At 30.9% G+C, this 23,819-nt stretch overlaps 3 protein-coding genes across 5 annotated transcripts; 2 read left to right on the plus strand and 1 right to left on the minus strand.

The window, feature by feature from the left end:
- Nucleotides 1-9,671: 9,671 nt before the first annotated feature.
- On the plus strand, nt 9,672-13,261 carry LOC105789113 (uncharacterized). The gene is made up of 2 exons (XM_012616349.2): nt 9,672-10,004; nt 11,209-13,261. Exons 1-2 carry the CDS (start codon nt 9,891-9,893, stop codon nt 12,928-12,930), a joined length of 1,836 nt encoding a protein of 611 aa, XP_012471803.1. The 5' UTR covers nt 9,672-9,890; the 3' UTR covers nt 12,931-13,261.
- A 3,004-nt stretch (nt 13,262-16,265) lies between these two features.
- LOC105789114 (BTB/POZ domain-containing protein At5g41330) lies at nt 16,266-18,313 on the plus strand. The gene has a single exon (XM_012616350.2). The coding sequence runs from the start codon at nt 16,682-16,684 to the stop codon at nt 18,071-18,073; it is 1,392 nt and encodes a 463-aa protein (XP_012471804.1). The 5' UTR covers nt 16,266-16,681; the 3' UTR covers nt 18,074-18,313.
- A 127-nt stretch (nt 18,314-18,440) lies between these two features.
- LOC105789116 (short-chain dehydrogenase TIC 32, chloroplastic) lies at nt 18,441-22,407 on the minus strand. 3 transcript variants are annotated; one of them, XR_008193764.1, is made up of 9 exons: nt 22,032-22,249; nt 21,148-21,379; nt 20,584-20,663; nt 20,289-20,442; nt 20,117-20,195; nt 19,569-19,656; nt 19,419-19,465; nt 19,086-19,308; nt 18,441-18,676 (listed from the first exon to the last, which is right to left on the minus strand). XR_008193764.1 is itself a non-coding variant. In XM_012616351.2 (9 exons), the coding sequence occupies exons 2-9, from the start codon at nt 22,135-22,137 to the stop codon at nt 19,144-19,146; spliced, it is 951 nt and encodes a 316-aa protein (XP_012471805.2). In that variant the 5' UTR covers nt 22,138-22,166; nt 22,267-22,407; the 3' UTR covers nt 18,912-19,143. The 3 variants fall into 3 exon arrangements, 2 of the variants coding, with proteins under 2 accessions (XP_012471805.2, XP_012471806.2); XM_012616351.2 differs by lacking the exon at nt 18,441-18,676 and adding an exon at nt 22,267-22,407 and having other exon boundaries at nt 18,912-19,308; nt 22,032-22,166; XM_012616352.2 differs by lacking the exon at nt 18,441-18,676 and adding an exon at nt 22,267-22,397 and having other exon boundaries at nt 18,912-19,308; nt 22,032-22,171.
- Nucleotides 22,408-23,819: the final 1,412 nt, after the last annotated feature.

Genomic DNA, 23,819 nt, shown 5'->3' on the forward strand with positions numbered 1-23,819 from the left:
TAAAAATAGGTGACAAAATTTTAAAAATAAAAAAATGGATAGGCCCAGATTGAAGCAAGCCGCAAAAGCAGAAGGACTAAAGGTGCAAATAGCCCTTTTGGTCAAAAACACGCGGATCCTAGGGTTCTTGAGTTGGATCTCGGGTCAAAGGCCAAAACGACGCCTTTTTAGGGCTATTGAAATTAGCTCTAAACGACGTCGTTTTAAATGGCCTATAAAATTAAAACAACTAATATTAAGTATAAAATGGCCATTTTTTCAACCTTTCGACTCCCCTAGCCTGAAAAGTGTCATCTTTCATCGGAGATGACGGTCCTCGGCCACTCACGACGGCGAAATGCGAAAAGTCGGTAAAATTTTGACTTTTTATTCTATTTTATGTTTATCTCTTTAAAAAAAATAAAAAGCGAAGAAATAAAGTTAATAAAAGGCCACCTTTAAGAATTTTTTCTACTATTCTTTGATTGATTCTCTGTAAAAAATTACAAACTATTTTCGTGACTTTTATAGCCACGATTACACTGTTCATCTCTGTTTTACTACTGTTTTATGCTACTGTTCTTGCTGCCTCTGTTCTTTTTTGGTCCTCTTTTGCAAGTTCGGCGCTCAGTCAACGGAGGAGAGAAGGGGCGCCTTTGCCGTTTTGTGCAAGGCAACAAACGAGCATCAGGCCTCGGGACGAGGCTCGCTGACATGGCACGAGCGAAGGGAGGGGTGCAGTGCATATGGGAACATCAGGGTTTCAGAGTTTTTGAATTAGTTTAGGTTGTAGGCTTGTAATTTTTGAGCTAGGGTTTTTGTATTTTGGGCCATCTGAGTCGCTTTTGTAAATGGACTATTGTGTTTGGGTTTTATTTATTTATTTGGTTTGGTTTGGTAGGCTGGGCAAAATTGGCCTGCTACGAATATTTTAGAAGTTTTTATTTTTTATAATTTTACGAATAATTTTTATTTGTTTGTAGTTGAATCATAAATAAAAAAATATTTTTATATTTTTTAACATTGAATAAATTAATTTGATCTCCTCCGTATAAACTTTAAGAGATACTCTCGTCCTTTATACTAATAACTTTTGTAGAAACCAAATCTATCCACCCAAGTAGCAGATTTTTGGTGATGTCATGCTTTGGAAAAAGCTTCTATTTATATAAAAGGTAAATTATTCTCAAGGTCATTAAATTATTGGTATATTTACATTTTGGATGCTTAGTTTTAAAAAGTTATAAAATAGTCATTGAACTATTTAGAAAGTTTTCATTTAAGTCACTAGCTTGTTAAAATTATTGTCGTATGTCCTTTGTTCACAGTGCCTACACCAGTCAAAAGCTCTCCTTCATTTTTTCTTCTACAGTTCAGTTGTTTTTCATGAAACAACTTTGAATATTACGAATCCGTGAGCTAAAATCTAAATAATTTTATTCTCCGATTTCTGACATTGATCATTTGATCAACTTAGATCTAAGACATGTTTTTCTACTCATTAATGGGTACTGATCTACCGTACTAATTGTTAAATCATCACTTGGAACTCGCTAGCCGAACTTTAAGAAAAAACTTTAACAACCTAACAACTTAAATAAAAACTTTTGAATAGTTCAATTACTTAAATGAAAACTTTCATATTGTAACATTTTAAAGTCAAGTGATCAGAATGTGAATCTATTAATAATTTAGTCACCTTTTAACTGTAATTATCCTTTTAAGAAATACAACACACATTATACAAAATAGGAGTGAGTAAAACTCGATTCGATTCAAAAAAATCGAAAAAAATTTGAAGTTTGAGTTAATCGAATCAAGTTATTCGAATTATAAGAGTCAACTCAAATAAGTAATTCGAGTTTCGAGTTCGAATCAAGTTAAATTTACAATTTGAATAATCCGAATAATAGATTAGTATAAACTCACTTTTGGTCCCTCTCAAGTTTGAAAATGAGCAAATTGGTCACTCTCAACAAAAATTACAAAAAATCAAAATAATTTTCAAAATTCAAAATATTTATAAAAATTCCAAAATTTATATTGATAAAAAATTCAAAAATATATAAATAAGTTAAAAATTAAACAAGTTAAAATATATAAACAATAATAATTTTGGGATCTAAATAAGTTAATTAATGATTTAAGTTTATCATACTAAAATATTTATTATTATTATTTTGCTTTGAAATTTTTTAAATATATATGGTTTCAAATTTATATACTCTAACATAAAATTAGTTATACGATAACAAGATTTTAATTTAACTTAAATAATTTTATTCAATTTAAATCAATTTCATTTCGCTCGACTCAATTTAAAAAATTAAATCAAATTAAAATAATAAAATAAAACTCATTAATTTAAAATTTTTTCACTCGATCCCCTCCTAAATCCGTTACTTGCAATTTAAAGACTATTTCTGATGTATGCTACAAAAACCATAAAAGGTCAACGCAAAAATCTAAGTATTAAGATTTGCAGTGGTAGGTGTCCCACTGTCACCTCAAACTTTCTTTTTTCTTTCAATCAAATCCAAATTTAAATACCTCAAAATTCAAAACACGATAAGAATATGACATAACATTAAATTTATTTAATTTTTAAATTTTTACACATCCGTCCACTTTATTTTCCCCATATGTTTCCATTATTCACTTTTGTGAAGTCATTTCTCTTTGCCTAAGTTAGGTCTAAGGTCTTGTCTTTCATTATCATCATTTCATCATCTCTTCAGTTCTAACAGTTCCTAGGGATGTGCAAAATTAGGGTAAAACCGAAAAAATTTTGGTTAACCGATCGAATTATTTTTTGATTTTTTAATTAACGGTTAATTCGTTTCGAAACCGGTCAGTTAATCAAATTTTTTCGGTTTAACCAAAAAAATTAATAAATAAAATTATAATATATAAATAGGCCCACTATTCACCTAAACCCAATCTAAACCCAAGTATTCAACCAACCATATTACCCAACCTAACCCAATCATAAAAATTACAAATAATTTAATAAATAAAAATAAAGTTCTAAAACTAAAACTAAAACTAAAGGCTAAAAGTCTAAAAATAATTTAATTATGTAGTGATTCAATTCGGTTAATTCGGGTAATTCGGTTAATTCGGGTAATCAGGTTAATTCAGATAATTCGGGTAATTCGGTTAATTTTTAACCAAAAATAAAAAATATATAATTTTCGGTTAATTCGGTTAACCGACCAAATTAACCGAAAAAATTTCGGTTCGGTTAATTTTTTTTGAAAAAATTTCGGTTTGGTTAACAGTTAAAAATTTTGAAAGGTCAGTTAATTCGGTTAATGTTATTTCGGGTCGGTTAACCAAATGAACACCCCTAACAGTTCTTATTCTTGGATCATTTTCTATTTTCTATTCTATTGCGAATTCAGAATTTTTTTTGTAAATAGTTGAAATTAAATTATATATTTTTACGATATTAAAAGTATAATTTTATTATTTTAATATTTATATTTTATAATTTTAAAAATTAAATTAATTTTTTCATTTTATAGGGTTAAAATATAATTTTACTATTACTAATTTAAAATTTTATAAATTATAAAGAGTTTAAATGAAAAATTATATATATCGTTAATTATCACGTGTTTATTATACACATTCCTGTGTGCTTCAAATACTAATTAAAAAAATTTATTTGAGGAAATTTTACGTAAGATGATAGACATATTTGCATATATTCAATAACATGTTTCATGCTTGTCTTCGTATTCCAATAAAAAAACTATTGGAATAATGATAAATTTAGTTTTCTAACTTTTCAATTTTATCAATTTGATCCTTACTTGTTTTTTGAGTTATATTGGTTATTAACTTTTCGGAAAGTGTAAATTAAACCGCTTTGTTTAATGAAAATGTTAACTTTTAATGATATTAGTGTGGCAACCCACGTGACGGTCTACATGTTTTTCATGTTGACATAACACTATTTATCTCGCATGTCACGTCAATAAATAATTTAACAATTATAAAAAGTATAGCATGAAGTAACATGAATTGCCATTCGACCTGCCGATTTTAAAATTAAACATTTTAGTTAGTAGTTTCATTATAAAATAGTAATTCAATTCTTTTAAAAAAGGTTGAGTCAAATTTAGCTAAAAATTAGGGGTCAAATTAAAAAAATATATAACTATTAAAGATTAAAATTACGATTATGCCATTTTTTTCTCTGTTTTCCTTAAAGCTCTTCAAATCATCCCACCATAAAAAACCATGAAAGAGGAAGAAAAGATAAATATGATTGTGAGACAGTAAAAGATAATAAGAGAAACTAATTAAATATACATTTGTTTGACCTAAAAGGGTCTTTCCCAATATATAGTAAAAACTAAAAGGACTTTGCAAGCATTATTTATTTTTTGCCTTTATGGGTCAAAAGTTGGTCTCAAACTTTGGTTAACTCAATTCATTCCTTATATATATATATCTTTATCAAGGTTTTAATTAATCAAACACTAATTTACATATATCCTTTCCCAAAAGCATACTGTTTTTTAATCATTCATCACCAAACTGCTTGTGGGGACTCAATTTCAAGGCAAAAAAAGAAAAAGAAAAGCCTAAATAAGTGTATGAAAAAGAAAAAGAAAAAAAAGGGAACTATCACAAACCCTAAAAGGCTATATTTGTGTGAAACCCTATAGGATGATGGTTTGAAAGATTAGAGGGTTTAGCTTTTACCTAATTGATGTAACTCTAACTGTAAAGTTAAAGTAAAAAGTGGTTTAGGACAAGCTATAGTAATCAAATAGTCCCCCAAGTTATAGTAAAAATCATATACATGAATCGGTACGTGTTGGGTATAATAGTAATTCACATTATATGATTAATGTCGAGCTTTAGAGATGATATTGTCGAGAGAAACATTCAAACCTAAATGTATGAAAAAGAAAAAAAGAAGAAACTATCACAAACCCTGAAAGGCTATAATTGTGTGAAACCCTATAGGATAAAGCTTTGCAAGATTAGAGGATTTAACTTTTAGCTAATTGATGTAACTCTAACCATAAAGTTAAAGCAAAAAATTCTTTAACTATAGTATGAATCAATGTGTGTTGAGTATAATAGTAACCCACATTATATTATTAAGAGGAGAATTTATGGTTGAATTTTAGAGATAATATTGTCGAGAGAAGCAGTCACGAACCCTGAAAGATTTGTCTCTATGAATTGTAAAACGAATATAAAAGATATTTTAATCCAGAAAAAATTATATACATGTAAAGTGTGAAAGGTAGCTCCAAAAGCAACTTCTTTTTCTCTGCTGTCCTTCAGAAGGGTTAAAAGGGAATGGAGAAAGGAACTTTAGGGGCAATGGTTTCCCAAAGATTAAAGAAAATTTGGTATTGAAGGTTGAAATAAAATTGCAATTTTTTTAAGGGTTAAAATATGGAAATTTTGTTTAAAAAAGTTTAAATAAAAGCCTTGGTAATTGAAAGGGACTCAACTTGATATTATCTCAAAATGATAACATTTATTTGATCATAATTGGTAAAATACTTCAATCAATCCCTATTAAAATTTTCAAATTTTATAGCTTTTATTTGATTAATTATTTTTTCTGCAAAATTTAGTGAAATTTGAGAGTGAAGTGACTCAAAATTCTTCACACATCATTGCTAAAATTTTCATTTTTTAAACCTTTTGTTTGATTCGAACTCATGTTCTCTTACATTGGTAATAATATCCATGTCAATCGAGTTAAGACTTAATTGACAAGTCACTATATTTTTTAATATCATTTCAAAGTCATTAACCCGATTTAGATATTATTATCTTAAAGTTAAATGAAAATTCAATTTAACATAATATATGACAAATCATACTATATTTTGGACCCTTCCCACCACATTATCTATGATCTCTTTCCAATTATTTAATATCATTTCATCAAATTTTTCATATCATTGGTACATAATTTTGGTAATTTTTTATCTTGAAGTTCAAACCTGAACTTTAACTATTAAATCTTAAACATGAACCCCAAACTCAAATCCGAACCTTTAACCCTAAACTTTAGATCCTAAACCTTGAGTTTTTAAGATTCGAGGATAAAAAGATTACCAAAATTATATATCAATGAGATAAAAAAATTACTAAAATATTAGTAAATAATTAAAAATAATATAAAATAATTTCTAATATATTTACTCACAAAACACGTAACATAAAAAAAATAGTAAGAATAAAAAGGGTTGTTCATCTATTACAAAGCAAATGATGAGATTGAGAGTTTGTCGGGTAAAAAATAACCTTGAGAGTGGTTAAAGGAATGGGGCTAATAAGGTAGCATATCATAAACTCAACTAGTCAAACTAGATGGTCAAAAGAAGATTAAAATTTAGTCTTAATCTAATTTTCCCCTTGAAAAGGGGTAAATCATTACATATTTGTTTAAAGCAAAATTTGGAGCAAAATCATTTGTTAAGTATCTCAAAAGAAGGTTAAAAGACATCATAATTCTTTTGGGAAAAAGAGGGTTAAAGTTCTTTCAACAAATTGGTCACAAGCAATTATTTCTAATCATATATGTTTTTTTTTATATTATGCCTAAAATTATTCATAGTCTCTCATTGACTCATAAATAGAAAGATAATGTGTTTCTGCGGACTCGAACCCACATCCTCCTATATTGATAATAATACTCAATGGCGGAGCCAAGGGGGTTGTCAGGCCCCGACCCCTTCTAAAATAGAAAATTTTCCGTTTAGGCCATTTATAATTTATAAAATTTTAAATTAGTAATGATAAAATTACACATTTGCCTCCCAAAAATAATAAAAAATTGATTTAATACTTTAAAAATTATAAAGATCTAGTCTATTAAAATGGTGGAATTACATTTTTACTATCGTAAAAATATACAATTTAATTTTGACCCCCTAAAAAAAAATTTTTGACTGTGCCATTGATAATACCTATTCCAATCGAGTTAAGACTTAATCAATTATTGCCGTTCTTTATAAATAAGAGTTTTGGTTAAATACCAATTATTACTTATTTTGTGTATATATTTTCTATATAAAATATATAATAAAAATACTTTTAAAATAATACAGTTTACTTTATAGTACTTAATTCAGTTAGTGGAAGGTATAGATATTATTAACTTTACATTACAAATATAAATATAAATTTATTAATTCAATAAATTAATCTTAAATAAAAATGTCTTATTTTATTATTTATATACGCGTTTAAACGTGCTGTTGATTATTGCAATAATAATAGTGTCAATTAAATTAATAGAAAAACAAATTTTAATGAGATTAGATATATGAAATATAATTAATTATATTAAAAATTGAATAACATAAATGTATATAAATGTAATTTCAATTAGGGAGCTCATTCATTAGGTTGGTTCTTTCAATCAATGGATTAAATCAGTTACTGTTTTAGTTAGGATGGCTTTTGGTTAATTATTATTAATTAAAATTCATAGTTGATCCCATCAACTTAATTGGCTTCATTTATATTATTTTAAATATGAGGCAGTTGTGTTGGTGAATGTTATAGGATTAAAAAACGAGTTTGGATAAAAATATTAAGTAGGTTTAAATATGGGTCAGGCTCGAGTTTAAAAATTCAAGACCTGAGTCCAGCCCAATTTTAAGTTTATAATACTTTATATCATGTTATTTTTATATATTATATAATTTATAACACATAAAAAAATAAATCTATACTAAATATATGATACTACTCTAATGTAAACAGTAAAATAATGTTAAGATAATCTGTATAAAAAAATTCAATATATTTTTAAAAAAAAATTAAAAATCAATATGGACGACCTTAAAATGTACTTGAGTTAATTTTTTGTAAATATGAGTGGACTTGGGCTAAATCATAGATTCTTATTTCGAGTCAAGTCAAGCTTGAACAATTATAAAATATATTAATATCATGTTTAAACCTAACTCAACCTAAACTAACCCGGTCCATGAGTACCTCTAATAGTAGGTTACCATTCCAGTCTTAACAAATTGTACTAGTGTATACCAACTAATAATGATTGATATAAAATTTTAATATTTTTTATCTTAAATATTTATTTTCATAATTACATTTTAATATAAAATATAATCAATTCGAACTTAGTCCACCGAATTCACCTATAAAATTCAATTAAGTTAATTTAAGATGGTAAAAATCAATTAATTCGATTACAGTAAAAGATGACTCATCAAAATCAATTAAATATATATATAAAAAATAATCTTTTAACTGTTTGTTCAACTTGTATACGTAAAATATTATAAAAAGGATAAATATCAAACTCGTACATGAACTTTAGTTCAATATGCAATTTGATACATGAATTTTAATTTGGTGTAATTATACACATGAAACTTCAATTGTGGTTCATATGTATACATAAAACTTCGATTTTGATTCAATCATACACATTTGAAGAAAATTTATCTTAAAACCCAAATCATTCACTATGGACATCCCAAAATTTTGTATTCTATTTTCATAAATAAAACAACTTTTTTCATCCCAACTGGACATTCAGGTTAGCATTTAAAACTTATTTTTACTGCCACGTCAGACTTCCATTTGGGAGGTAATAGATCTTAATGGTAAAGTGACCATTTTGTAACAAAATAATAATATAAGTGACTATTTTGAAATTTACCCTTAAAAAAATATACATTGATGGTACGGTGAGAGTTAGTTGAAGCGGCGGGTAAAGGGGGAGAATTTTAGAGTAGAACATGGGACCCAATTTTTCTTTTTTATTTTTGCCTCTATAAGGAGTGGGGGTGGGTAGGCGCACGAAAGCTACTAAGTAAGGGATGTGCACACGTGCACTCCTTTGACAAAAACATTTTTAAAAACGATCACATTTTTTTTATTACAGAATATTTCACTTTTTTTTACTACATTTACAACCCTCAATTAAATAATTTTAAGGATAAACTATAAAAATAATCTCTTTTATTTACCTCATATTACATTTTAGTCACTTATGTTTGAAATGTTATGTTTTAGTCACTTACGTTATCGTTTTGTTTCAAAGTGGCCACTCTACCATTAAACTCTATTACCTCACTAATGACAGTCCTACGTGGCAATCCAAATGGGTTTTAAATGCCAACTTAGATGTCCAGATGCTGAGATGAAAACATATTTTTAATTAAATAAATTTAATTTGGACTGTCACATAGGACAGTCGTTAGAGAGGTAATGGAGTTTAATGGTAGAGTGACTACTTCATAACAAAATTATAACGTAAGTGACTAAAACGTAACATTTCAAACATAAGTGACTGAAATATAATCTAAGGCAAACAAAAATGACTATTTTTATAATTTACCCTAATTTTAAATGTTAATTTAAGCTTGTCAATAACGTATTTATATTGTATTTTTTTTCTAAATTTAGATTGAAATAATGTTTAAAAATAATTTTACAATAAAATATTCAATGAAAAGGGCAAATAAGTAAAATGGAGCTTATAATTAAGGATAATATAAAACATTAGCATAAAGTTGGGAGGTTTTTCGATAATTACATAAAATTTATAAAGAATCAAGTCATTGCCGTGTTTGACCTTAAAAGCGTTTGCTTATACACTTATTCCAGACAATGTTAGTAACATTCAAGCAAAAAGAAAAGATTTTTTTTTTTTTTTGGTTTTTGCATTGACATAATATAAAAAGGGGATTTTTTATTTATGAATTTAATATTTTTTTAAAAAAATATATAATTTTTGATTTTTTTCATTACGGAAGCTTCTTCTATAAATCACCGTTTACGTCCTTTCTCTTTCGTTTGTTTTTTTTTTCTGGGAAAATTTGGACATTTTCAGAGGGGAAGAAAGTTTTGAGCTGTTTGTTTCTCGGGAAAAAAAGAGAGAGGTAGAAATGAGAGGCGCAAATGGAGAATCTAGAGTTTTGAATAATACTTTGGAGACTATACATGCTGCTGCTAACGCGATCGCTTCAGCTGAGAATCGTGTTCCACACGCTACGGTTCAGGTAAAATAAATTTTAAAATTTATGTTTCGTTTGGTGTTTTTTTTTGGGTGTTTTCTTTGCTGTGATTGTTTCAATGGAGTTTTAATTCAATTTGGTTGATTTGTGGAAATGTTTTTAAACTTCTTCGGTATTCATTTCGTGATCTGTTTTTTTGCACGATTTGATTTTCTTTTTTTGGTTCTGTGATTATGTTATGGTGATTTAATAAGTTTTTTTTTTAACTAGAATCAAGTTTAAGCTTTCTTTTCAGCGTAATAATATGTGATTTTAGGCTTAAATTTATTAAAGGTTGAGTTGTTCCAGAATCAAGAATCTTTTTTCACTGTTGCTTGTGGTTAGATTTAGAAATTGAAGGTTTTCTTATTTATAGCTTGTTTCTTTTTTGGTACTTGGCAGTTCAGGATTCTAAGAATTGTCTTTGTTGATGAAACAGTGTTTATCAACATATATGGTTTCTTTGTTATTATATTCGATATACCTTATTTACCCAGCAAACATCGTGAACTAGGTGATCTTCTTCATTACTGTTTCTAATTTTACTTTCATTCGGCCTAGATTCCTAGATCAGAAGTAAGGAAGCAAAAGAAGAAGAAGAGTATTATACAAATTTGTCCTTGAATTTGTTTGTATCATTAAGCTTTTTTGTGTCCATAATGTGGGAAGAGTTAATTAGAAGGTTTCGTATAGGCTCCGATTGTGGAAATCTAGAAACTTATGTATGCCTTACCTGACTAAGATCAAGGTAAATCCCATTTCAACATCCGAATTCAAGGTGGATAATCAGTGGTTCTGTGTATGTTCTGTCTGTATATGATTTCCCTTGTAGTGGAGGTCTAGTTGAAGAATACTCATTTACAATCACGCGGATAAGCTTCGGAAATACTTAAACAATGGGTATGAATTGCATATGCTACTTGACCTTAATTTAGATGGTAAAAGTGTGGGATAAGCATACATACTCTTTCTATCAAACAGTTTGAAGCATAATTGTAGCATGATTTCCAATAAGTTTTGAGCATAGATGCTTTAATTTGTTTCTTTACTTGATACACTTTGGTCAGAGCTTCAATGAGGATGCATTGCCTTATTGTGTAATATGATCTTTTTCTTTCATTGCCAGTTGTTTGGTTTCCTATTAACTACATAAGAATTTGGTGTAATTTACTGTATTAATCCATTTTATCATAAATTTGGTGACATTCAGAAGAGAAGATGGAGTGGCTGGTGGAGTGTTTATTGGTGTTTTGGATCTAACAAACAAAAAAAGCGAATTGGGCCTGCTGTTCTTGTTTCCGAAACAAGTGCTTCTGGTGGTAATGTGCCTGCTGCTGAAAATCCAAACCAAGCATCCTCCTTTACACTTCCTTTTGTTGCACCACCCTCTTCTCCTGCATCTTTCCTTCCATCTGGACCCCCCTCTGCTACACAGTCTCCAGCTGGTTTAGTGTCTCTCACATCTATTTCTGCTAGTATGTATTCTCCAGGGCCTGCTTCCATTTTTGCTATTGGCCCTTATGCTCACGAAACTCAGTTAGTTTCCCCACCTGTTTTCTCGGCTTTCCCCACTGAACCTTCAACTGCACCATTTACACCTCCTCCCGAGTCAGTTCACTTGACTACACCATCCTCGCCTGAGGTGCCATTTGCCCAGTTCCTTGGCCCCAACCTCCAGTATGGAGAGCAGCGATTCCCATTATCCCACTATGAATTTCAGTCTTATAATCTTCAACCTGGGAGCCCTGTAGGCCAATTGATCTCCCCAAGCTCAGGAATCTCCGGTTCTGGCACCTCATCTCCTTTCCTCGATGGTGATTATACTACTGGTCTACGCTTTCCTGAGTTCCAACTGGTTTACCCTTCCAAGCTCTTGAACCTTGATAAGCTTTCCAACCGTGAATGGGGATCATATCATGGTTCTGGTACTTTAACCCCAGACGGTACAACATCCACACCTCGCAATGGTTTTCTTCTGGATCATCAGATTTCTGAAATTGTGTCGCATCCACGCGTGGCTAGAGAAAACCAAACTGATCAGGTTGTGGTTAATCATAGAGTTTCATTCGAGTTAACAAATCAAAAAGCTGCTAGTTGTGTGGAAACTGAGACTGCAACACCATCCGAAGCTGTGGCAGAATCTCTATGGAATGAAGCAGCAAGAGAGAGAGAAGAAAACGCCACTAAGTTGTTGGATACTTCTGTATGTAGAGTTGGTGAAACATACAACGGAAAGCCAGAGAATGCTCCAGCAGATAGGGAAGGCAAACCACAGCACCATAAGAACCGATCCATCACTCTCGGGTCAGTTAAAGAATTCAATTTCGACAATATTAATGGAGAGATAGAAGAAAATGCTACTAAGTCAGTGGAAACTTATGAAGGTCGTGTTGGTGAAACATGCAACGAAAGGCCAGAGCAAGCTCCAGCAGATAGGGAAGGCAAACCACAGCACCATAAGAACCGATCCATCACTCTTGGGTCACTTAAAGAATTCAATTTCGACAATGTTAATGCCGAGATAGAAGAAAATGCTACCAAGTCGGTGGAAACTCATGAATGTCGTGTTGGTGAAACATACAATGAAAGACCAGAGAAAGCTGAAGTATCTCTACAGAACGAAGCAGCAAGAGAAACAGAAGAAAACTCTAAGTCGACGGAAACTTACGAATATCGTGTCGGTGAAACATGCAATGTAAGACCAGAGAAAGCTCCAGCAGATAAGGAAGCCAAACCACAGCACCACAAGAACCGATCCATCACTCTCGGATCAGCCAAAGAATTCAATTTTGACAACCTTGATGGAGGTGATGTCCATAATAAGCCCATTGTTAGTTCCGATTGGTGGGCCAACGAGAAAGTAGCCGGAAACGACGACGGCATTCCCAAGAATTGGTCCTTTTTCCCCATGCTGCAACCTGGTGTAAGTTAAAAAACTGGGAAGCATTTTCGTGGGGTGCCTTCTGATTTTCCACATCATTTTAGGAACTTAGGTGTGGCTTGGGGAGGGGATTCAAACAATTTGGTAACAACAACAGAGTGCATGCAATTTTATTCAAATCAAGTTATAGATAATTTTAGGGGTTTTTTCTTTTACTTAGATTGCATATTGCATGACTGGCTGATCCATGAAGGCTGTTGCTTGCGTCCTTCGTGACTAAAACAACAGGGTCTTATAGGAATATTTCTATGGTTACAATATTGTACTATATTTTTGCTAATTTAGGCAGACAGATATGAAAAACAGTCTCTGATTTTGTGCACACTTGGTGTAAAAATAGCACATCTAATGGCTCTAAAAATTTGATACAGTGGTGTAAAATAATGATATGTATATTGAGGTTGCATGTCAAGGTTCTTCAGAGATCAAAGTCGGGCAGTCGAGATCGATAGTCTTTTGTCACTTCACCAGGCCGATTAGACTTGGAATCCCGATTTGGTGCAATGGAATGCTGAGATCCAAATGTGCCTCTAGCAATGTCAATTAGACCCAATCTTTTGAGCAACTTAACCAACGATTAACAACAAGCCATGCATGTGATACATGAAAATTCAAAAATTAAAGGCTAAAAAGTAATTAAAATAAAATATAGTAAAATATATTTGAGAGAGTTTAACCTTGAAAATTTATCAAAAAAGTATAATAAACAAACAAATGATTGGCGCCTTTGATTGCTGTAAATTATGAACAAAAAACCAAACCCACAACAATCGCAAATACCCAAAACAAAGAATCATTTTATTATTATTATTATTATTAATTTATTTAAGAGTAGAAACTTAATTTAATTTAATGGTATAAGATTTTTCTATAACAGGGATAACCACAAAATTATTTGAAAGAAAACGGTACTTTAGCTGAATTAGTAAAATTGAATCATCAGAAAACCGTATATGGAATCTATACATGTTTATAGGCATGAATCAGAAAGGGATGAGTAAAAATTAGTCTCGTTTAGAATATGGATCAAACTTGAACATTTAGGGTTTAACCTCAATTTGACTTTTTTAGACTGTATAATGTTTTATATTATATTATTTTTATGTATTATGTAATTTATAGTGCATAAAATTAAATCTAGTAGTATATAGTACTACTATAGTGTAAACATTAAAATTTTTTTAAGACTCTATATAATATATAAATAAATTAAAAATAATATAAATATATTTTTAAAAATTAAAAAAAATATATAAATGTGCCTAAAAAGAGCTTTGGTTAGCATATGGACAAGTTTAGGCAAACATAAGATCTGTTAATATTAACCCAAATCCGACCCATGAACTCTTCTAATGAAACTTCAAAGCTCCTCAAATGATTAAATCTTTTATTTGGAGTGTGTGTCACAACTATTTAACTTCTAATGAGAAATTGGTATGATGACACCATGCTCCATTTTTGCATTGTTGAAGATATAGATTAGATAGTAAATTTATCGAACACATTTTTTTTTGTTCTTTCATTCAAACAGTTTGGAGAGTCCAATGACGAATCCAAGGGGGCTGACAGGGCCTTGATCACCCTAAAATTGAAAATTTTTCTATTTAGACTCTTTTATAGTTTATAAAATTTTAAATTAGTAATGGTAAAATTACACTTTGGCCCCCCAAATGATAAAATTTTGGTTTAATCCTTTAAAAATTATAAATATATAAGCTATTAAAACGGTAAATTTATATTTTTACTATCATAAAAATATATAATTTAATTCCGACATCCAAAAAATTTTTCTAGCTTCGCCCCTTGAGAGAACCTCCTTTCATTACAACCCGAGTCTCATGGGTTTTAGATCGGTCACAAGTTGATGGATGCATAAAGGTTAATAAGTCTCATTGCTTGGAAATCTAGGGTTTTTCATTTGGAAAGATGCAATGGATTGCTTTGTAGAGTACCTTATATTACTAAGAACTAGTTTAGTATTGCTTCTAAGAAACATTTAGCTTTACTTTTAAGAAACATTTTTGAGACAAAAAGTATTTTTGAGATAAAAATATTGTCAAACAACATGCTTTTGAGCTTTCCAAATGTGCTTTTTGGACAAAAAAATAAGTTTACAAAATCACATTTTTAGCCAAAAGTAGAAACAGAAAATTTTAACTTTTACTTAAATATATTTTTTTCTCAAAATTACTTTTGAAAAGTAATATTAAACTAAACCTAAGCTCGTATAATTAACCTCGGGTTAGCAGTAGACTTGACTCTGGAGGTTGTTTGAGAGTGCAGTCGTCTACGGCTCAAGGCTGAAATGGTCATTTTTTTTTCAGCTTTTAATGTAAGAAAAAAAATTTCAGACTAAAATAAATAAATTAAATGCCTAGAACATTCAATTTTTCATCATAAATGATTCATCTTCTAAATTTTTTTTAATTTTTATTATATTACAATTTATAATTTTTTAAAAAGTTCTAATTTATTATTTCACTTAGAGCCAAAAATACTAAGAATAGTTCTGAAAAATAGTAGCGGTGAAGTTATTGACGAAAATAACGTATAAGTGAAATCTGTGAATGCATTTGCGGCTAAAATCCGTTGTTGATTAATCGAAATGGATGTCAGAATGTTATAAAGCTATCAACATGATTTGTGGTAAATTAAGATCAACCTGGGAATGTTTTGCTATCATCATGTATATTATTTGAGTTAATATTGTATTAGGTCGGTGATAATGAGTCGGGTCGGATTTGGATTGTAATAAAATTTTAGGTTTATTTGGTAGGTTTAGGTTTGACCTGATTTAAAAAAATGGGTTTAAAATTTTATCCAAATTCAGTTTAGATAAAAAAATTAAAATCCAAACCTGGCCCAATTTGTCCGTATTAATTTTTTTAATATAAAAAGTAAAATTTAAAAATTTGATACATTAAATACACTAAAAATATTAAAATAAATTTTTAAAAAGTCTTTATACTTCAATAATATTAAGATAAGTGCAACTTAATAAGCAAATGCTTTTAAAATAGTAGCAAAATTAACAATAAAATAAGAATTATATAATATTCAAACAATAACAATAAAATGATAACAATATGATAGTGAAATAACAACAAAAAATAAAGAAATAACAAATTTTTTCAAATTGAACTAGACTTAGACTCGAAAAACTTATTTGAGACTCGACCCATTTTCTAAACGGATTTTTTTTTCTTTTCAAACAAATCTTCTCAATATTTATAATAATTAATAATTATCAATCAATTTGACTAAAACATTCATCAAAACAAAAAACAGATCTTGTAATAAAATGGTGACAAAAAACTCGAATCTTGTAATAAAATGATGACAAAAAAGTGAAGAACCTCCTCTCTTTTGTAAGAAAAGGAGAAAAAAGAGCATTCTTGTACGTACAGTTTGTGCTTTCTCTTCTTTATTACAGAAATCGCCGAATAAATAGTGAAGAGTTTGGTTCTAGCAATAACCCACATGTCTCCTCGTCTCTTTTGACCTCTCTTTTTCTTACGACACCGCAAAATAATCAAATCCCCTTCTTTATCTTCTCTTACCCCAAATTTCCCTTACAATTAGGGTTCTTCTCTCGCGACAACTTACTCAAAAACTGAAAACAATTTTTCTGGGATCTTGTCTCTCCAGCCTTTTCTTTTTCCCTTGTTTTTCTCTTTTGGGTCAATTTGGAATTTAGAAATCTAAAAAAAATTCATTGGGTTTTTTTTTTGGAATTATAGAAATGCAGTGTTTGAAACCAGGACCGGAGTTAACCACCACCAATGTCGTAACGATCAACGTCGGCGGCGAAAATTTTCAGACGACCAAACAGACGTTAACACAAGCGGGACCGAATTCTCTCCTTTCTCAATTGGCTGAAACGACGTCGGATCGTTTTGTTGACCGGGACCCTGTTTACTTCTCGCTCCTTCTTTCACTCCTCCGTACAGGTGCTCTTCCGTCCAAAGTCAAAGACTTTGACCTTAGGGATCTCATCGAAGAGTCGAGATACTACGGCCTTGAGTCCCTTTTGACGAACTCTTTGACCAACCCTTCTCAATTAGACGCTTTTGCCCTTCAGAAATCTTCGATTTTACCCTTGAATGGCCGCGACTCCCCTTCCGCCGTTGCCACTACGCCGTTTGGATCCCTCCATGTTTCCCACGGGAGCAAGATTACGTCTTTCGATTGGTCGTTGACGAGAAAGTCAACGATCTTAACGCAATTCCCAGCCGTGGATTCATTACTCGCGATTTCCCCTGATACCGCCGCGGCCGGTGCGACGGACTTCTCGGGGCTCCAGATCCTCGATCTCCAAAACGGGTCTGTCAAACAAACTCTCAATTGGGAGAACGCGACCCGATCCGGTTCCACGGTTCAAGCCATCGGTTCATCAGGCGAGTTCTTGTTTACTAGCTTCGAATCCAGTAGGAGAAACTCTAATTCAATTATGGTTTATGATTTGAATACATTGAACCCTGTTACTGAAATAGGTCATAATGAGATTTTTGGGGCTGATATTGATTCAGCCATCCCAGCTACAAAGCTGAGATGGGTTTCAAGGTACGGGTTAGTTATGGCTTCCGGGTCACATAGCGGGTTATCGGGCGTATCGGGTAATATTAGGTTTTGGGATATAAGATCTGGTAATGTAGTTTTCGAATTGAAGGAGAAAATCGATTGCTTTTCGGATATTTGTGTTTCAGATAATCTTAATGCGGTTTTTAAAGTCGGAGTGAATTCTGGTGAGGTTTTTTACACAGATTTTAGGAGTTTAAGCAGTGTGAATGATAATAGTAATCCATGGATTTGTCTTGGTGATAAGAGGAAAGTTATTAATGGGAAAAAAGAAGGGTTTGGGTGCAAAATCGAGAATCACGGAAATCAAGTTTTTTGTAGTAAAGGAGGGGATATCGAGTTGTGGTCGGAGGTTGTAATGGGTTCGGCCAAGACTAGTAACGGTAGTGAGGACCAGTTGACGAAAAGGGATTTTAAAAAGAATATGATGGGGAGAGTGAAGGATATGGGAGGTTCGAGGATAACGAACTTGGCATTCGGTGGGAACAAGATGTTTGTGACCCGTAAAGATCAGCAAGTTATCGAGATTTGGCAGGGTTCGGCTAGAGGGATTTGATTCTTCGAGACCTTCAGTTAAATGTTTCGTAGGAGAGAATGTTTGATCAAACTATAAATCAGGGTACTGTTTGTTTCTTAAGTTAGTGTCTAGTTCAATACTTTGTGTAAATGAAAGGTCTGTATTGTATCTTTGTAATTTATGGATTTGGTTCTTGGTGATTGAATTGATATCATCATCAACTATTGTTACAATTTATATTGAATCATAAATGAAGAACTTCCATGCTTTTGCTGTTTAGTCTATCACTTTTTATACCCATTATTTGCTTACTTATTTCCTTTGGATTCGGAAATATCCTGGTCACGACTCGAGAGGGATTAATGAAGAATCTCAACTCGAAAGTAGAAACATGGCGAGAGGAAAATAGTAAGAAACTTCTTAGTATTCTTGCCATAATAGCTAATTTTTAAGTAATATACCTTGAATCTAGAACTCTTACATATATCTCTCTTTTGTACCAGGTCTTATATGCGCTGTTGATAATATAATTTTTCTGTTGAATGTTCGTTACTGGGAATTTGAGTATCAATAATGTTGGGGTGTCCACACTGCTTGCTCTTGGCTTCATCATGTTCCGACGAACAGGCACTTCAAATACTCCTAGAGAGGTGAGTACCAAGTCATATTAGAATCAATCGTTGATTTTGGATAGCCTATTACCTACACTGTCAGGACTTAGTTATGCATTCTTTTTCCTTGACATGGTACTTCTCTAAATCTTATAACTTCTGCATTAAGAACTGTGTGTGATAATCATGATCTACATGAACTACTAAATATGGCTTGCGGCACTGACACCGTACCAGTATCAGTGGTGACGGCAGTGGGGCTAATCTTTGTAAACATGTTTTCAGATTCTTGCAGTCAAGGACACTACTAGTTGAAACCATCAACGATTTCTTCATTTTCAGTGTCTATACATATTTTGCATTTTATTCAAATCTTCTCGATAAAACTGGGATGTCTATGAAAATATTACGGTTTATCACAGTTTCAGATAAAAGAGTACCAGCACTAAGCATCGAACATCTTCAGCTCGTCTCGATAAGGCTTTGTGAACCAACTAACTACTTGGGGTTGGTCAAGGTGCAGCTGAAGTCCCATAGTTTTTTTGCCAAATCTGCATCCTTCGCCTTAGCGCTCGGGTTACCTATGTTGCTGTCTAAGAAATATTCTCCACTAACACCTTTGACTTGTGGATTTAATGCAACATAGCATGTAGTGGCAGCTCCCTACAACCATATCAAAAAGAAAGCCAATGTATATGGACCAACATGAGTTGTATGAGAGTGATAGTACTAATTTGAAACACAGTTTTTATCATAATGAAAATCTTATCTACCTGTGGAATATTTTTGAGGAAGTATTTTCCCAACATTTGACCAACGGCTGCATCAAACCAATGTCTTGGAAGTTAAAGGAAAAGTTGATGTAACTTGTTTGGAACTTTCCAATAGACCAAAACAAAAACTAAAATGGTTTGAAGGATTACTGTTGATTAAACCATGGTGGCGCATAAGATTGGTCGAAATAATTGCTCCAGGATGAAGTGAATTTGCAGTAATCTCCACCCCTTCTTCCTGATTATGTCAAAGCAAAAAAAGCACTTTAAGCTTAGAGATGCTAACCTTAATTTCACACATATAAAGAATCACTCCTCTTGCAAAATAAAAAAAAAAAAAAAATCAACCAAAAAAGTACTATGGAGTCCCCTGTGTTAAGAGTCGGATTGTATTTTGCCCCATTTACTAAAAAAGGGACACGTTAATCATTGTAGTTGAATCAAAGAGCAAATCGGTTATTTTTGTTAAAAGTTTTGACGCCTGTACTTCAAATTGATGTACAATGACCAGTTTTTAATAGTAAAAATAGATGAAATTTTAATAGGACTAATTTGTTCTTTAATCTACCATACAGGGACTACTTTGCCAATTTTTTAGTAAATGAGACAAAATGCAATTTGACTCTTCGTACAGAGGTCTCCACGATAATTTTACTTATAGATCGTATATTTCAGAGAATTTGAACAGTATTCCGTACCTTTAGACGCCGTGCAAGCTCCTTGGCATGTAATATGTTAGCAAGCTTTGATTGTCCGTAAGCATACCAAGTGTAGTATCTGCAAATTGGCAAGAAACAAAATGAGATCCAAGATTTTTATACACGAAAAAGGGAACAAAGTGGTGAAGCCAGCCATCACTTGTTTCTTTACCCTGATTCATCGTTGATTTTATCGAAACGAATTCCCTCGCTGTATGCAATCCGGTGACCTTCCGAAGATACATTGACAATCCTCCCTTCTATGTCGCTTTCACGCGCTGTTCTTTTCATAGTCTCCAACAAAAGATCAGTTAGAAGAAAATGACCTGCAAAATAATTACTATATTTCATTAGATTCAAGATTTCACGTAGACATGCCAACTAATTTTCAATCCAAGTATATCACATTAATGCACTCATTCTCCACACATTATTTATAGATGAAAGTTATATGAAATATATTGAACCTAAATGGTTGGTCGCAAACTGCAGCTCGATCTTATCTTGGGATAACATGAAAGGACTTGCCATGACCCCTGCATTGTTGCTTTTAAGCAAAGAAAGAAAATGTTAGTCTTCTCATCTAACGAAGTTCATGCACAAGCTGACAAGCATAAGTACAATGGAGGCCGAGTCAGATTGCATTTTACCCTATTTACTCAAAAAATGATCAAATTAGTCATTATACATAGATCAAAGAGCAGATTGGTCTTTTCTGATAAAATTTTCATCCATTTTTTCTGTTAAAAACTGGAGTGGCTGATAGAATAACTAGAGAGTTACACGTGACGTGTACCTCATTCTAACATACAGAGACCAGTTTTTAATAGGAAAAATGGATGAAATTTTTGGTCTAAAGCATATGGATTAATTTGCCCATTTTTTGAGTAAGAGGGGCAAAATGCAATCCGTCTCTTGGTACAAGGCCTCTATGATATTTTTACTCAGTAATAGCTGAAATCATCAGCACAAATTGGTTGTTAAGATTAGAGATCATAATAATTGAAATTGCAGTAGTTTAAAGTTCTTACATTAGGAGGTTCAAGGGAAGATTAGAGGATTGATATTGTGATGCAAATTTCCTTACTGATGCCATTGAGCTCAGATCCAAGTCCATAACATCAATCTTAGCACGAGGGATTTCTTTTAGTATTGATTCTTTGACATTCTGACCGGCATCTGCATTCCTTACCGCCATAACTACGTGGACACCGCGCAATGCGAGGACGCGAGTCGTCTCTACACCAATACCACTTGATGCTCCTGAAATGGACTGATATAAGTAACCAAGAGAAAAACATAAAAGCACCAAATATAAAGGCTGTAATGGTTAAACAGTATTTCATCTAGTTCAACACTTTTTAAAAAGTTTGAGAGCGAAATTTAGCTAAAAAAACCAATAGAGGCCAAATTGAAAAAAAAATAAAAATATAAACATAAAGGTTAAATTTGTAATTATGTCTTTTGCTTCCTTTCCCAGTCTTCTTTGATTTGAATAACACAGAGCAAGGATTCTCCTATTATGTCATAGATCTAATAAACTACTGTAAATTTAACTCTATTTTCTATATACTCAAAACCCAGAAATTGGAATCAAGAAAAAGCATACATGATCTCTCTGCAATAAAAAAAGATCATCACCAAGATCACTAATTATGACAAGCTTGATGAACAGTGAATAAATAAATAAGAAAAATGTCAAAAAGTTCACTTCCTTTTTATTATTATTAATATTTCTAGCGAAATAATGAACTGATTTTTCTATTTACTTCTAAAATCTGAAGAAACATAAATGATCCACACAACTTGGTACTTTCCAGGAAATGAAAAATTAATTACAGCTATAATGAATGACAATACTAAAAACCCATATAAAAAATGGAGTACAAAGCAACATAGGAAAGAAAAAAAGAACCTGTAACGATGGCAGTGAGAGCAGATCCATCAATCCCTTGAGTAACTTCTTCTGCGGTAGAAGAAGCAGAAAACCCAGATGGTCCCTTCCATCCAAAAATCCACATGTTTCCTTTTGCAGTTTAATTTAGAAATCCTACACTATGAATTCACTGAATATAAGAAAAAGTAGCAGTTTTCTATTGGCAAGAGTGTAAAAATTTGCAGTATTTAGATCCCCAAAATGAAAACTTTACCATTCGTTGACCAATTCGATATGGCTATTACAAGCGAAATTTGTCTTCTCGGGATAGAGTTGAAGTTAAAATCACTAGCGAATAGGAAGTTGAATTAAATTTTTATCATTTTTAAATTAAAAATTTTTATAAATTAAAATTTTACTATTTTAAGAGAATCATGCCTCTGTAGTCTCTACTAAGCTTTGTCATTGGTTGACTCCAGTAATAAATTTCAACTTAAATTTCGTATGTCAACTTGATGGTTAATGTGTTCTCTGTTTTAAGTGTGGTCTAAATTTGAATTGTGTTAATCGTACTATTATTAAGACTTTACCCATCTTTTGTAATTCATCAAAAAAAATTCTAATAAAATTAACTCGATGCACTGAAAAAAACATTATTGGAAAAATTTTAATTTTGATTAACACTTGTATTAATTAATGATAATTGTAGACTACATAAAAAAATCAAAATTTATCAGTTATTTTGTTCATTTTTCTTTTAGTAATTATAATATGATTAAACTGTCAAAATAGTCATTTTACTTCTCTCGGTTTACATTTTAGTCATTTATGTTTAAAATATTACGTTTTAGTCATTTATGACGTGACACGTTAAATCATTATTTCAAACAAAATTTTAGGTTAAATTATACAATTGGTCCCTAAATTTTTCATTTTAGCAATTTAATTTTTTGCTTTTATGTTAAAAGAGACGGAGAATAGAAGAAAAGCAGAGGAGAAGAATAAGAGAATGGAAAAACAAAAAGAGAAAGTAAAAGAACATAAAACAAAAAAATAAATTGCTCAAAACAAAAAAAATATGGGGACCAATTCTATAATTTAACCAAAAATTCTTAGTGATTAAAATGTTACAATATGTTAACGTAAGTGACTAAAACGTAACATTTCAAACATAAATGATTAAAATATAACATAAGAAAAACAAAAGTAACTATTTTAATAATTTACCCTTATAACATCAACAAATTTAGTTTTAGTTTTATATGGTATATTATGGAACAAGTCAAACACAAGACAAAAATCTAAAATTCCATTACCATAAATCAATATTTCATAATATACAATTATTAAACTCATAATTATAATTGTAAAATTTCCCATTAATTCACAAATAAAATTTTTAATTATAAAATTATAAAATTAATTTTCAAATTTGCATTTAATATATTTAGAACACGTGTGCTATTTAAAAAAATCAAATAAAATAAATAAAACATATGATTTGAAACTAATAATATTAATAATAGGGTAAACTATAATTAAATGAAAATTTTAAATAATTCAATGATCACTTTTTATTTTTAAAATTGAATGGCCAAAACGTAAATTTATTAATAGTTTAGTGACTTTGAGTGTAGTTTACCTATAATAATAATATATAAGCAATGTGAAAAGGTATTGTAATAATTTATTTGACCGAATTAGTATTAACTCGTGAAACCAATAAATTTAAATAATAATATAGATATATAAAATAAATATCAAAACAAAATTTTAATTGGAACGGTGAAAATAGGGTTTGAATATTATTACATGCAAGAGTAATGG

The sequence above is a fragment of the Gossypium raimondii genome, chromosome 2 (assembly GCF_025698545.1).
Source record: "Gossypium raimondii isolate GPD5lz chromosome 2, ASM2569854v1, whole genome shotgun sequence".
Taxonomy (NCBI): domain Eukaryota; kingdom Viridiplantae; phylum Streptophyta; class Magnoliopsida; order Malvales; family Malvaceae; genus Gossypium; species Gossypium raimondii.

Bases quoted from the DNA above. Each gene is read 5' to 3' on its own strand.
- LOC105789113 (XM_012616349.2), top strand. From the start codon at position 9,891: ATGAGAGGCGCAAATGGAGAATCTAGAGTTTTGAATAATACTTTGGAG. The intron at 10,005-11,208 runs GTAAAATAAATT...GGTGACATTCAG, and splicing joins TTCCACACGCTACGGTTCAG to AAGAGAAGATGGAGTGGCTG.
- LOC105789114 (XM_012616350.2), top strand. From the start codon at position 16,682: ATGCAGTGTTTGAAACCAGGACCGGAGTTAACCACCACCAATGTCGTA.
- LOC105789116 (XM_012616351.2), bottom strand. From the start codon at position 22,137: ATGTGGATTTTTGGATGGAAGGGACCATCTGGGTTTTCTGCTTCTTCT. The intron at 21,380-22,031 runs GTTCTTTTTTTC...AGTCCATTTCAG, and splicing joins TCTCACTGCCATCGTTACAG to GAGCATCAAGTGGTATTGGT. The intron at 20,664-21,147 runs GTAAGAACTTTA...TTTGCTTAAAAG, and splicing joins CTTCCCTTGAACCTCCTAAT to CAACAATGCAGGGGTCATGG.